General features: G+C 44.1%; 2 protein-coding genes across 9 annotated transcripts in view; one reads left to right on the plus strand and one right to left on the minus strand.

The window, feature by feature from the left end:
• LOC110536161 (SHC-transforming protein 1) overlaps positions 1 to 5445 on the minus strand; it is a 44344-nt gene extending 38899 nt beyond the window's left edge. For 2 of the 5 annotated variants that reach the window (XM_036939546.2, XM_036939552.2), the window contains exon 1: positions 4243 to 5445. The gene's annotated coding sequence lies outside the window, so the exon portion shown is untranslated. The remainder of the gene's footprint in view (positions 1 to 4242) is intronic. The other 3 variants (XM_036939564.2, XM_036939559.2, XM_036939542.2) reach the window with 3 other exon arrangements.
• Positions 5446 to 5531: 86 nt separating this feature from the next.
• LOC110536177 (bifunctional FAD diphosphatase/FAD synthase) lies at positions 5532 to 14021 on the plus strand. 4 transcript variants are annotated; one of them, XR_016484516.1, is made up of 11 exons: positions 5532 to 5658; positions 6826 to 7072; positions 7213 to 7590; positions 9060 to 9173; positions 9452 to 9719; positions 9844 to 9991; positions 10142 to 10240; positions 12067 to 12256; positions 13326 to 13399; positions 13504 to 13705; positions 13793 to 14021. XR_016484516.1 is itself a non-coding variant. In XM_021621796.3 (10 exons), the coding sequence occupies exons 2-10, from the start codon at positions 6893 to 6895 to the stop codon at positions 13637 to 13639; spliced, it is 1587 nt and encodes a 528-aa protein (XP_021477471.2). In that variant the 5' UTR covers positions 5582 to 5658; positions 6826 to 6892; the 3' UTR covers positions 13640 to 14021. The 4 variants fall into 4 exon arrangements, 2 of the variants coding, with proteins under 2 accessions (XP_021477471.2, XP_090046444.1); XR_016484515.1 differs by having other exon boundaries at positions 5600 to 5658; positions 6854 to 7072; XM_021621796.3 differs by having other exon boundaries at positions 5582 to 5658; positions 13504 to 14021.
• The last annotated feature ends 536 nt before the right edge of the window (positions 14022 to 14557 follow it).

Here is a 14557-nt window from a genome sequence, read left to right on the forward strand (position 1 = left end):
CCGGCACCTTGTAGAACGTCACAAAGAATTCAGGCTGTTCTGGAGGCAAAGGGGGTCTGACCCGGTACTAGATGGGTGTACCTAATAATCTGTCTGGTGAGTGTTTTAACCTGGGTGTAAAAATGTATATACAGTACCAGTCAAAAGTTGACACTCCTAACCATTATTTTCTTTATTTTTACTATTTTCTACATTGTAGAATAATGGTGTTATTTCATAGTTTTGATGTCTTCACTAAGAGCGTGCAAAGCTGTCATATATAAACCAAAGATTCTCAGGGCAGTGACTGCTAGACTTCCGATCTCCCATCGGTCTCTCTCCATCTCTTCTCCCCATGTCCCTCTCCCTTCTGTGTTGCTGCTTTGATGAATATTAACCAATTCTACAGGGCCCAAGAAATGCTGTACACACAAACGCACGCGCCTCACTGTCCAGAACAACAGGCCTTAACGGAGACCAATACTTTACAAGACACAGGACAGGTCTGTCCTGTCCAAATCTATACAGACTCGCTCTGACTCATAGCCTATCCTACACAACTCATGGCCCAAATAAATTGGATAATTCAAGACAACAGCACAAAGACTGAAGAAACTCAGAGTCGTATCACTTTATTCAAACATACTGGTATGGTAGACAGAGAACTCCTGACTACAGGCTCAGCCAGCCAGGGGAACTATTAGTGTGTAACACTACACAGACTGCACACCATAGGGAACTCAGAGTGTAACACTTTACAGAGAAACAATAAGTAATCCCTGGAAACTGTAGCCTCTGGGCCAGAGCAGGATGTGAGACTGAAACAGTTCCCTTTTAACCTCACAAACCTCCCACACAGAGGTGTTCACGCCACACAGACCCAATGCCATGAACCTAGGATGGCAGAAAACAGGATTAGGCACAGAGATATCATAAAGGAGACCAGGAAGTATGGGAGCTAACCATTCTATTCATTTAATTCGGTTCCATTCAGTGGACAGGAGTCCCATTTGCTCCCTGTTCATAGTACTCCTGTTAATAACATCAGACATTAGGAATGTCCCTCTTTAACTTTGCTGACCAAATGTGACTGATAGGACCGGCAGGAAGCACCAGTATATTATTGGCCTGAGTATGAAGCATGTGCAACCCTGATAAAGATCCCTGTTTTGTATCATAAAAAATCTATGAATGTATGAATAGTGGTATCATAATGATTACTTTGGGACTTGATTATTATACATGCCATTTAGAAGACACTTTTATGCAAAGCGACTTACAGCGATTAAGTGCATCAAGTAAATACTAGTAGGCCTTTAATTTAAATGTATCTATGTGGGAGTGAATCTGTCTGCAGCTCAGCATGTAGTCTTAAGTGTCTATGTGAAGTGAGTAGGAGGCAGACCAGGGCTGCAGGGCAGGAAGTGGAGTTCAGGCCTCACCATCTCTTCCGCTACGTTGCAAGAGACGGACAACCACACACTGAGACCCAGATATCTGCTCCTACAGTGTTTCCACACACACTGAAAACTATTTGGGTCCACAATTAAGTGTTACAGTGAAGGACCCAAATAAGTCAAAGGTCATACATATGAATGTTCTTAAAACCATGGAAACAAAACCTCTTCTTGATGCAGATAAGCTGCTGCTCACAACAGCTGAAACAGTATCTTGCCAGCTAAAACAGAGCAGTATCTAGCCAGCTGCTTGGCTTTTTTCTCTGGCAGTGAGCTACATGTCAGACATAGCCTCATATTGATACACAAACTGACGCTGAGTGAAATCCAAGACTGTTGCCAATTGCAACTAAGGGCTGGCACACGTGTGCACACATGCATATGTGCACGCGCTCGCACACACTTATTTTTGAGCAGAGATACACACACCTGTCTGACAAATCAAAAGGGAGTTAACGAAAGGTGTCACCCAGCCAAGCTTATCACACAGACAGGACTGATTGGTTCTGCTTTTGATTGATAGGGTCTGCATTAGATTAGGCAGACCTTGTTTGATTGTGAGGGTCTGAGGTGAATTGTGAAGCTCTGTGTCAAACAGGATGTATTTGATTGACAGATAGATTAATAGATTAGTTGGTAGTGTGTGTGCATGTACATTTCTAACACTGACATTTCAGTCTCTCAGAGTTTATTATCCCCATGCAGCAGTCAGTCAAGCCTTCCTCCTCTTCGTCACCATCAGAGAGATAACCCACTGACAGTGAGTTTAAGGAGTGTGGGAGAGTGTGATATGGGAGCTGGCTTATTATGAAGCAGTCTGTTCAGACACATAAGCCTACCTCTATCCACTCCATCCCTGACTCCTGTCTGTCTGGGGTGTCTCCAAACCATCAGAGTGGTATACTATGATTAAACCTAGATGTACTCAGGGTTTTCCAAAGCTAGCCAGCTTTAGTCACATTCCAGCTCAGGCTTCATCCATACTACAACAGTGGATATTGCTTATATGCCTGCTGCTAACTCTAGCAGGCTTGTAACTGTGCATGCATGTCACACGTGTCTGGTGGAACGCCAAACTTTTCATTGAGACAAGGCTGAAACATCCATCCATGGGTGAGTCAGTGCCACGTCTTAATTTGTGCAAAATGAAAAGAGTTATGCTGCACATTCAGCAGGCTGTGGTGTAAAATAGACTCGTTGAAGGGCCATCTTTATTTTATTATCGTTAATGCCTTCTTTAGTGTGCTTATCAATACACGAGCACCTTTCCCCCACTCCTATCGATATAATAATCATTAAGTTATAAACACATTTTACTTGATTTTATTGGTCTTTAACTCGTGACACTTCATTCAGGATACATGGAGTTAACCCTGAGTAAGCCTGCCCATGTGCAGGTTAGTTCTGGATTTGTTGCCATAGAAATGTACCTGGCTAAAAGGTGAGCCACTGTCGTGGTACCAGTTATCCCGAGTTGAACTCAGAGTTGACCAAAGTTACCTCGCTAACTCCTCAAACCACATACGTAGTATAGGGCTCAGGACCAGGCCAGCTGTCGAACAACAGTAGTCCCATCACAGACTGAGGTGTGGGTAACCATAACAACTGTGTGTGTTTACGTTTCTGGCCACACCAATACAGCCCGAATCATAGGCTTATGAAGGGCCCAGCATCACAGCTTGTTGTTGAATGTTCTGTATGGCACGTATCCAACTACAGAACACTGTTTTAGTCAGGGCTTGTTACAGATGATTTAAATGATTGTTGTTGTCTGAAACATATAGTTACACTTCCATGACAATATAGAACCTAGACCTATTGAAACATTAAATCATCTCCATGAGAATGCCATCTTGACAATATGCTAAAGATCTATATTGCACATCACAGAAATGTTGTATAATCCTAACTTCTGATTAGGTCGCTGAAAAAGAACTAGAGCATTTACAGAAAGCCAAAACCAGCCTGTTTAGTCAGACTTTAGATTCAGTTTCTCTAAACCTGTGTGGTAACACTGGGATTCATTAGTAATTTTCTTGCAGTAACATGTTTTTACATAGTAAGAATGGTAGCATAGTTTCCATTGCATAGTAGGTATTGTGGCGTTTACATAAGCAGAATAGTGGCCACTTCCTGTTCCACGTGTAGAAAAACAAACAAAACTCCATATTGCTATAGTAGTACGTAAACACGTCAATACAAACAATGCTGTTACTTTTCTTGTTACAGTATTAGTACTCATGTAGGGCTATAAAGTGTTACCAGAACAGTTTAAATGACAGAGTTGGACAACTTGTTGTCAGAGTTGGACAACTTGTTGTGAGGAAAGTAATGATATCCCAGAGACCCAGGCCTACAGAACTGACTATTTCTAGTAGCCTATGCAGCAAACCACTTTTATTTTGAAAACACCCAAAAGTGACAACACGGTTGTTTGCGACTTCTGTTGAATAGATACAATGTTTAATGTCCGGCCTAGGCTAGTTACTTTGTATCACTAGGCTATATTTCGCAATGTTACCATTCTTACATTTTTCGTAGTACGGCTATACTGAACTCAGCAGTCTTGCTAGAATAGATATCAGCAAAAGATTGTTTCGCCAACATCGAACTGATGGCACAACAAAAAGTAAGGCAGCCAACAGTCGGCCTATAGCAAATAATATTAATCAATCAGACAATGTTATTGCTTTAGTATTCGAATGTCCTAAAACGTCTCTCTACCACGTTACAACACGCAGCCCTTAAAATTCAAGCCCAAACCATGCCCAGAGAAGTGTGGTGAACTTTTGTCAGGAGAACTTACCAGCTATCTTCCTCCTTGTCCCTTTTGTGCCTCTTGTTTTCTCCCAGCTGTTGTTGTCCCGTAGGCCTACCTCTAACTAAATTACACAAGTGGCTGAATGCGAAGGTTCAAAACGCCAGCTGTCGTACAGTGTGCATATGCATTTATTTAGAAAGAGGGCTGAAACTTTTCTTCTTTAGTTTCTCTTCCTTTCCTCCCCTTTCTACCAACACAAAAAAGCCACTTCCGCGAACAAATGGTAACGTCATTTGCCACTCAGTTTGTGTGGTTCTCTGCACCTGGGCCGCGGTTGAGCGGCCTTGAAAGAAAGGGATTGCGCAAAACGATAACTTCGCACAATAACAAACCAGCCTACCGTATAACTGAGTAAACTAACACTAAACCACATTGACACAGTCTTTGTTGAATCACACATTATTATTTGCATAGTGCAACTGTAATGCCTATGTTTTAGGCTACAACATTTCTTGACCGAGGAGCACGAGAACAAACCTGAATAGCAGTTCATAATGTTTATGATTGGATCACTGAGACCAAATAATGTTCAGTAATAGAATAGACCCTTATTGAATAGGTAAAATATGATAAATAGCATATAGTCTAGATATATCCATGTAGCCCAGTCATTTATGCATAGTGAAAACTATTCACTGGAGTCCTCTGCTGGTAGATACCATATTTGCACGCGCACATATTAATATTTGTTCTTGACAGTATTAGAAAATAAAAATAAAAACATTTACATTTAGCAGACGACCCAGAGCGAATTACAGCAGTGAGTGCATATTGTAATCCTTCTTTGTATTGGTCCAACCTGGGAATCGATCCTACAACCCAAGCGCCATGCTCTACCAATTAACATACAAAGGACAGTCATCTACGTTCTACTGCCTACTTATTGTTTTTGTTATGGTTTATCACAAATCATTGTAAGAATTGTAAACTCTGTTGCAGATAGGCTTAAAACACGTGTTTTTGCTTGGTCGAGGCTAATATAATAATAATGTTATAATCATAAAATAATATTGTAGGCATACTCTGGGTGCATGTTATCAGGGTCTTGTCTAGAAGGGATACAGGTTGTGAAATTTGACGTCAAAAGTATGTTTTATTTATTTTTTGCTAATCCTAACTCTTTTCCGTTCTCATAACCTACTGCTCACGTTAGGCTAAACCTACTACGAAAAAAGTTGTATCCCTTCTAGACAGTGCAACACTGCACACTGCACACCCTGTACTTCCGCTACACAAACAAACACGTGGTAACATTTCGTCCCGCCTTCTCACAGTTCATTGGCTTTCTGGATTCAGAGATTGCAATTTATTGCTCTTGATTGGCTCGCCAGAGCCGCCCAGTCTTTGAAGGACATGCAGTTTTGTCGGCTAATACATTACGAGGACGTATGCGACTTTAGGGTAAGCACTTGTCTGTTGATTACACGGGTTATCAAATACATGATTGTTGCTATCTATTGTCACAGCAGAGATAAATTATGATCTGTAGAAAGCATATCACGTTGCCATTAAACTAATGATCATGGTTATATACAAACTCATGTGCGCAGGGGGTAACTAGCTAGCTGTTAGCAAATGATGTAGGCTAAATTAAGATATCTTACACAGGCCGTTTACCTTTGAAAACAGTTGTCGTAGTTCCGTTGACTTAATATGAACCTGAAAAATATGTGCGAGTGGGATGTCTCGCTTCTTTTTCCGTATCTGGTCCAATGCACTGGTTGTGGCTGGCTTGTTCCTCGCCGAAAGACCGTGGCGAGATCGCCCTTTACTTTGGTTTATTTAGCCTTTATTTAACTAGGTAAGTCAGTGAAGAACAAATTGTTATTTACAATGACGGCCTACTCCTGTGGGGACGGGGACCTGGGATTAAACAAATAAATCCAATATAAATAAAGGACAAAACGCACATCACAACAAGAGACACAACACTACATAAAGAGAGACCTAAGACGACAACATAACAAGGCAGCAAAACATGACAACACAGCATGGTACAGTAGCAACACAATGGTAGCAGCACAAAAACACTGTACAAACATTATTGGTTAAAGTCAACAGCACAAAGGTCAAGAAGGTAGAGACAACAATACATCATACAAAGCAGCCACAACTGTCAGTAAGAGTGTCCATGATTGAGTCTTTGAATGAAGAGATTGAGATAAAACTGTCCAGTTTGAGTGTTTGTTGCAGCTCGTTCCAGTCACCAGCTGCAGCAAACTGAAAAGAGGAGCGACCCAGGGATATGTGTGCTTTGGAGATCTTTAACATAATGTGACTGGCAGAACAAGTGGAGAATGAGGGCTGCCACTCTAGATAGGCAGGTGGCTTATAACTACAGCAGACATGTATCTTGAACTTAGACAGCAACACATTTGAGCCACCATAACTTCAAGTTAATGCTTGGATTTCAAATAGAATAGGTAGCTAACTGGACAATCATTTATGGTGAAATCCTGTGTATGTAACACTCCTCCCCTGGTTTACCCTCCCTGCCTTATGTAAATATGATGACAAACTTATTGCTGTCCATTCCCCCATTTCTCCCTCTCCTCTACTCCTCCATAGCCATCTCCTTCCCTGTCTCCCTCTCTAGTTGGTTCTCTTTCCCCCACTCTTTCTGTCTCAGGCCTGGATGCTGCAGGCTGTGTCCAGGCTGAGTAGAGCAGCGGTGCGTGTGAGGAGAGTGGCCGCCCAGGTCCAGGTCACCACTGTAACCATGGCCCAGAATCACCAGAGCTGCGGTACCTCCTGTCAACAGAATGGGGGTGCTGTCACAGCAGCCATCCTCATCATCGGGGACGAGATACTCAAGGTGATACTGGAGATGGGGGCTTGGTACTGAGTGGAATATGCCTGATCTCTGACAACAACCTCCTCCCGAAGTCCCTATCTCTTAGGAATTAGCTAATCTAAAGAGTCTCTCCCTCCCTCTACCCACCCACTCTCTCTCAGGGTCACACTGTGGACACTAACAGTGCCTTCCTGTCGCGAGCGCTGAGGAAGCTGGGAGTGTGTGTCCAGCGTGTCACAGTAATCCCTGACCAGCAGGAGGTCATCTCTAAGGAGGTGGCCCTCCTGGCCCCACAGTACACACACCTGCTCACCTCTGGGGGAATAGGCCCCACCCACGACGACGTCACCTTCGAGAGTGTTGCCTTGGCGTTCGAGGAGGAACTGCATGCCCACCCGGAGCTGACCCGTTTGGTGGAGGAGTTCTTTGGGGTGGTGGATAGGGAGAATGCAGCCATGAAGCTAGCCATGGTCCCCCGCTCGGCCAAGCTCAACTACGGCACTGACCCTCAGACTGGAAAGCCACTACGCTACCCACTGGTCAGTGGCTGACTACTGTTAAACAAAAATATGTTTTGGTATTTTCTTTCTCATTAGTCCACTGTTGATACAGTCCCTAAATGTTTTGAATGTTAGCAGTCAAGTCAAGATATTGGACTTTCAAGAAGTAAAGCGTGACTTGCCACATCATCATTATGATGTAAAATGCATCATTTGACTCCTTTAACATGTAAGGGATAAACACCCACGTTCTGTACATTACCTTGGAAACAACGGGCGGCAGAGTGGCAGACGGCGCCAACTAGCTACAGCAACACAGTCCCGACCTCTGCAGCAACGTTTATTTTGTTGCATTTGTTTGTTGCATTCGTTTATACTACATTTGCCAAAGAAAACAATACTAAGCACACATTTACCGGTAGAAAATAAAAGAAAATCCATTGATATTTTCACTCATATAAGCAAATTCATACTCATATTTTGGTTGCCAAAGAGAGACTCGACCCAGTGGTTCATTATGATTAGTTCGATATTTAAAATACAGTTTTATATCTTTGTTTGAAGCCTGAAATGTGGCAAAAGGTCGCAAAGTTCAAGGGGGCCGAATACTTTCGCAAGGCACTGAATATATGGGCAGTACTCAGTGACATCACTTAGTGAAACAGTTTGGGAGCAGTGTGCAGCGCTTTCCATAAATTCACCTGCGAAAAGTACCTGGATGTGCGTATGTTCTTCAACTTTTGTACAGATCCATATGGCAATGGTCTATTTGCTTGTAGGCTACTGCTGCTCTGATTGGTTATGCCGCACCTGTCTGTGAAGAGTAAGGGCTGAACAGAATCCTTCTCCGATGCGTTCTGCCTACCAAAAAATCCCTTGCATAGTTAGTTTAGGATACTAAGTAGGTTGCATTGAAAGTGGCTAATATTGTGTTGATTCAATCACAATTCCCACAGTTCATAGTGTTAACTAAGGGGGAAAAACTGGAAAGTTTAGTGAAATTCAATCTCGTGCTTTTCTTTGCAGGCTGATATTTCTACTGTGTCACGCCTGTGCACACGCACAGTTTAGAGGGAACATTGGTATTGTCCAGAGAGATTCATGTTCATCACTCACCACGTTAGGTCATCAGATGCTCCAAAACATGTCTCCGCAAAAACAAATAGACGCTAGCTAGATACGTTTTTAATCCCCGTTGGACCTGCGTTTACAATTTTCATGATTGCAAGGCGTCCCGATATCTTTTCCAACTGTCCAGTTATCTGGCTTTAACGTCATTCTATAATGCCCTTTTAGCCAATCAGAAATGAGTATACTTCAACGCTGTAGTATAACATGATATAATGTAGAAAACATGAACATTCTACTTGATGGTCAGTGTCTGAAACCAGGTAAAATATATTTTAATGATAGGAGATATGAGTGCTTTGGAGCCACCGGCTTTAAGAGTCTGGAGATGCTTGATGTCATGCTGGTCGTGGTTCTGACTCCGTCTCTGACATTCCCAGGTGAGTGTGCGTAACGTCTACATCTTCCCTGGGATCCCGTCTCTGTTGGAGAGAGCCTTCAACGGTCTGGAGCACCTGTTCGCTGGCTCAGGGACCACCTTCCACACACGAGAGGTGAGGTGACCAACCGTCTGACTCCACTACAATACAGTTGACAAGACGTTTTCAACAGACAAATGTCGCTTCACTCCTGGACCTGGAGACCCACAGGGTGTGCAGGCTTGTGTTCCATCTCAGATTTAACACATCTGACTCAAGTTATGGACTAATCATCAAGACCTTGATGAGCTGAATCAGCTGTGTTTGTGCTGGGCTGGAGCAAAGCCTGCACAGGACCACTGCTGCAATGGATGCCTAATATAATGTTATGTATTACCCGTGTTGTGTTGTAGGTGTTTGTGGATGCAGACGAGGCGTTGATCGCCCCGGTGCTGACCCGCCTGCAGGCGGGCTGGGGGAAGAGGGTGGCTCTGGGCTCCTACCCTGACTGGCTCAGTAACTACCACCGGGTCAGGCTGGTGCTGGATTCAGACAGCTCTGAGGAGGTGGAGAAGGCCCGGGCTCAGCTGCTGGAGGAGATGCCCAAAGGCAGTGTGGTTCCCCTGGTCACGGACCCTGTGTCCATCGCTACTGAGGAGGTCTACACACTGGCCAACAGCGGTGTGTGTGTGAGAGACCAAAGGAGGGAGGGGTGGCGGGAGGGACAGGTAGAGTACCCATAAAAAATGACAGTGACAACATTTCCCATGATTCCAACTGTCTGTATGAACTCCATCTCCCATAGGCACACCACTGGGTGATAAAGTGGCAAACGCTCTGAAGACCATAGAGACTGCTCTGGATCAGTATTCGGCAGGGGAGATCTGTGTGGGCTTCAATGGAGGCAAAGACTGCACTGCTCTTCTACATCTATATTACGCTGCACTGAAACGGTGAGAGAGAGAGACAGTTTTCTGTCTACACAGAATGAAGGAATGAGACGATATGTGACTTTTAACCCATATTGTGTTCTCCTGTCTGAATTGATTGTTTACTGGGAAAATCTACCTTGTATTTATTCTCTCTCTCCCCCTCCCTCACAGGCGGTATCCGGAGGGTAAGGACAAGGTAAAGGCTCTGTACATTCGCATTGTCTCTCCCTTCCCAGAGATGGAGAGATTCCTCCAGGACACAATAAAGAGGTAAGCTATCGGTCTCTGTAGTTAGCGTTAGCATCGCTAGGTCGTTTCCTCAATCCCTATATACTGCACCTCTGTTAGTAAAAGTATTTAGTCAGCCACCAATTGTGCAAGTTCTCCCACTTATAAAGATGAGGCCTGTAATTTTCATCATGGGTACACTTCAAGTATGACAGACAAAATGAGAAGAAAAAAATCCAGAAAATCACATTGTAGGATTTTTAATGAATTTATTTGCAAATTATGGTGGACAATAAGTATTTGGTCAATAACAAAAGTTTCTCAATACTTTGTTATATACCCTTTGTTGGCAATGACAGAGGTCAAACGTTTTCTGTAAGTCTTCACAAGGTTTTCACACACTGTTGCTGGTATTTTGGCCCATTACTTCATGCAGATCTCCTCTAGAGCAGTGATGTTTTGGGGCTGTTGCTGGGCAACATGGACTTTCAACTCCCTCCAAAGATTTTCTATGGGGTTGAGATCTGGAGACTGGCTAGGCCACTCCAGGACCTTGAAATGCTTCTTACGAAGCCACTCCTTCTTTGCCCGGGCGGTGTGTTTGGGATCATTGTCATGCTGAAAGACCCAGCCACATTTCGTCTTCAATGCCCTTGCAGATGGAAGGAGGTTGTCACTCAAAATCTCAGAATACATGGTCCCATTCATTCTTTCCTTTACACGGATCAGTTGTCCTGGTCCCTTTGCAGAAAAACAGCCCCAAAGCATGATGTTTCCACCCCCATGCTTCACAGTAGGTATGGTGTTCTTTGGATGCAACTCATCATTCTTTGTCCTCCAAACACGACGAGTTGCGTTTTTACCAAAAAGTTATATTTTGGTTTCATCTGACCATATGACATTCTCCCAATCTTCTTCTGGATCATCCAAATGTTCCCTAGCAAACTTCAGACGGGCCTGGACATGTACTGGCTTAAGCAGGGGGACACGTCTGGCACTGCAGGATTTGAGTCCCTGGCGGCGTAGTGTGTTACTGATGGTAGGCTTTGTTACTTTGGTCCCAGCTCTCTGCAGGTCATTCACTAGGTCCCCCCGTGTGGTTCTGGGATTTTTGCTCACTGTTCTTGTGATCATTTTGACCCCACGGGGTGAGATCTTGCGTGGAGCCCCAGATCGAGGGAGATTATCAGTGGTCTTGTATGTCTTCCATTTCCTAATAATTGCTCCCACAGTTGATTTCTTCAAACCAAGCTGCTTACCTATTGCAGATTCAGTCTTCCCAGCCTGGTGCAGATCTACACTTTTGTTTCTGGTGTCCTTTGACAGCTCTTTGGTCTTGGCCATAGTGGAGTAAGGAGTGTGACTGTTTGAGGTTGTGGACAGGTGTATTTTATACTGATAAGTTCAAACAGGTGCCATTAATACAGGTAACGAGTGGAGGACAGAGGAGCCTCTTAAAGAAGGTACAGGTTTGTGAGAGCCAGAAATCTTGCTTGTTTGTAGGTGACCAAATACTTATTTTCCACCATAATTTGCAAATAAATTCATTAAAAATCCTACAATGTGATTTTCTGGATTTTTTTTCCTCATTTTGTCTGTCATCGTTGAAGTGTACCTATGATGAAAAGTACAGGCCTCTCTCATCTTTTTAAGTGGGAGAACTTGCACAATTGGTGGCTGACTAAATACTTTTTTGCTCCACTGTATGTACTTTTTTTCTGTCCCCAACAGGTCTGTGTATGGTTGTAGCTTGATCTGCATTGCATCTTTTGCGTTTGAGCAAAACTCTGATAATAAAATGTATTACAGTATTATTATACAGAGACTTTGGCTCACTATTTAGCAGAGCTCCATCCTGTCACCCATAGATATGACCTGGAGATTTTCTCAGTGGAGGGCAGTATTCGGCAGGCATTGAGTGAGGTACAGGAGAGGAGGCCGGAGCTGAGAGCTGTGTGTATGGGCACCAGGAGGAGTGACCCCTACTCACACACACTCACACCCATGTGTCTCACTGACCCTGGATGGCCGGACTACATGAGGGTCAACCCCCTGCTGGTGAGACATGATGCTTGCAATGTTCCCTTTCTGAGGGTGTGTGTGTGATACATTTGATTTAGATTTTTTTTTAAATTAGAAGTGTATTTATAAAGCCCTTCTTATATCAGCTGATATCTCAAAGTGCTGTACAGAAACCCAGCCTAAAACGCCAAACAGCAAGCAATGCAGATGTAGAAGCACGGTGGCTAGGAAAAACTCCCTAGAAAGGCCAAAACCTAGGAAGGAACCAGGCTATGAGGGGTGGCCAGTCCTCTTCTGGCTGTGCCGGGTGGAGATTATAACAGAACATGGCCAACATGTTCAAATGTTCATAAATGACCAGCATGATCAAATAATAATAATCACAGTAGTTGTCGAGGGTGCCGCAAGTCAGCACCTCAGGAGTAAATGGCAGTTGGCTTTTCATAGCCGATCATTGAGAGTATCTCTACCACTCCTGCTGTCTCTAGAGAGTTGAAAACAGCAGGTCTGGGACAGGTAGTACGTCCGGTGAACAGGTCAGGGCTCCATAGCCGCAGGCAGAACAATTGAAACTGGAGCAGCAGCACGGCCAGGTGGACTGGGGACAGCAAGTAGTTATCATGCCAGGTAGTCCTGAGGCTTGGTCCTAGGGCTCAGGTCCTCCGAGAGAGATAGAATTAGAGAGAGCATACTTAAATTCACACAGGACACCAGATAAGACAGGAAAAGTACTCCAGATATAACAAAGTTAAACATAAATACTGGAGGCTGAGACAGTAGGGGTCAGGAGACACTGTGGCCCCATCCGATGATACCCCCGGACAGGGCCAAACAAGAAGGATATAACCCCACCCACTTTGCCAAAGCACAGCCCCCACACCACTAGAGGGATATCTTCAACCACCAACTTACCATCCTGAGACAAGACCGAGTATAGCCCACAAAGATCTCCGCCACGGCACAACCCAAGGGGGGGCGCCAACCCAGACACGAAGATCGTGCTCTCATGCTCTCTCTTCCTCCCTCTCATTTTCCTTCTCTCTCTGTCTCTCTCTCCCCCTTCTTTCTTGGTTTCTCTCCCTCCCTCTCTCTCTGTCTCCATCAGGACTGGACGTATCATGATATCTGGTCATTCCTGAGGACTCTATATGTGCCCTACTGTATTCTGTATGATAAAGGGTAAGAAGACATACACACCTTAATCAAGCATGTCCTCTGTTTCCTCTCACTGTCTACTCCCCCGTCCTAGTCTCTGACTGATTCCTCTGTCCGTCTCCTGACAGGTACACCTCATTAGGCAGCATGGACAACACCTGCCGAAACCCTGCCCTCCAAGTGGTGGATGGGAGGGGCGTGAGCCGCTATAGACCTGCCCACCACTTGGAGAATGAGGAAATGGAGCGCGACTCACGTGAATGATGTGTCTTCCTTGTTTGTAACGTCATGTCCTGATCTTTTATCCGCCCTTCCTGTTTGGGGCTCCAGGTAAGAGATGCTTGTAGGGACAGACCTAGGATCAGCATATCCTGCTCAAATCCCAACCTTAACCATTAGACAAAATTGAACATACAGGCAACTTCTGAAAAGAAGAGAAGAGGGAAGGAAGGAAGGAAGAGGAGAGTGAAAGAAAGAGGAAACAGATTGAGGAAAGTGGAACAGACAAAAGAACCAGAGACTGATCGCAGAATGAGTGAATTTTGAAGGAAAGGTGTGTGTTTGAGTGTAAAATGTGTATGTGTGAGTGGCTTAGAATCTAATGATATGGATTTACATGGTTTGTAATAAAATATAAATCTGTCAAGTTGACTTATTGATTAATTATTGGCAAGAGATTGAAGGTGCTGATGAGAAAGGGGGAGGGAGAGTAATTACTGTTGTACATTTAACAATGTTCACGATTTTACACGACAAGCTATGTCTTTTAATCTACGCTGAGCCTACAAAACATTAGGAACACCTTCCTAATATTGAGTTGCACCACCATTTTCCCTCAGATCAGCTGCAATTCGTTGGGGCATGGACTTTACAAGGTGTCAAGCGTTCCACAAGGATGCTGGCCATGTTGACGTCAATGCTTCCCACTGTTGTGTTAAGTTGGCTGGCTGTCCTTTGGGTGGTGGACCATTTTTGATACACATGAAACTGTTGTGTGAAAAACCCAGCAACGTTGCAGTTCTTAACACTCAAACCAGGGCGCCTGGCACGTCCTACCATGGCACGTTTAAAGGCACTTCAATATTTACTCTTGCCCATTCACCCTTTGAATGCACACATACCCAATATGTCTCAAGGCTTAAAATCCTTCTTTAACCTGTCTCCTCCCCTTCATCTAAACTG

Source organism: Oncorhynchus mykiss, chromosome 2 (assembly GCF_057628025.1).
Source record: "Oncorhynchus mykiss isolate SJ-2025 chromosome 2, ASM5762802v1, whole genome shotgun sequence".
NCBI lineage: Eukaryota > Metazoa > Chordata > Actinopteri > Salmoniformes > Salmonidae > Oncorhynchus > Oncorhynchus mykiss.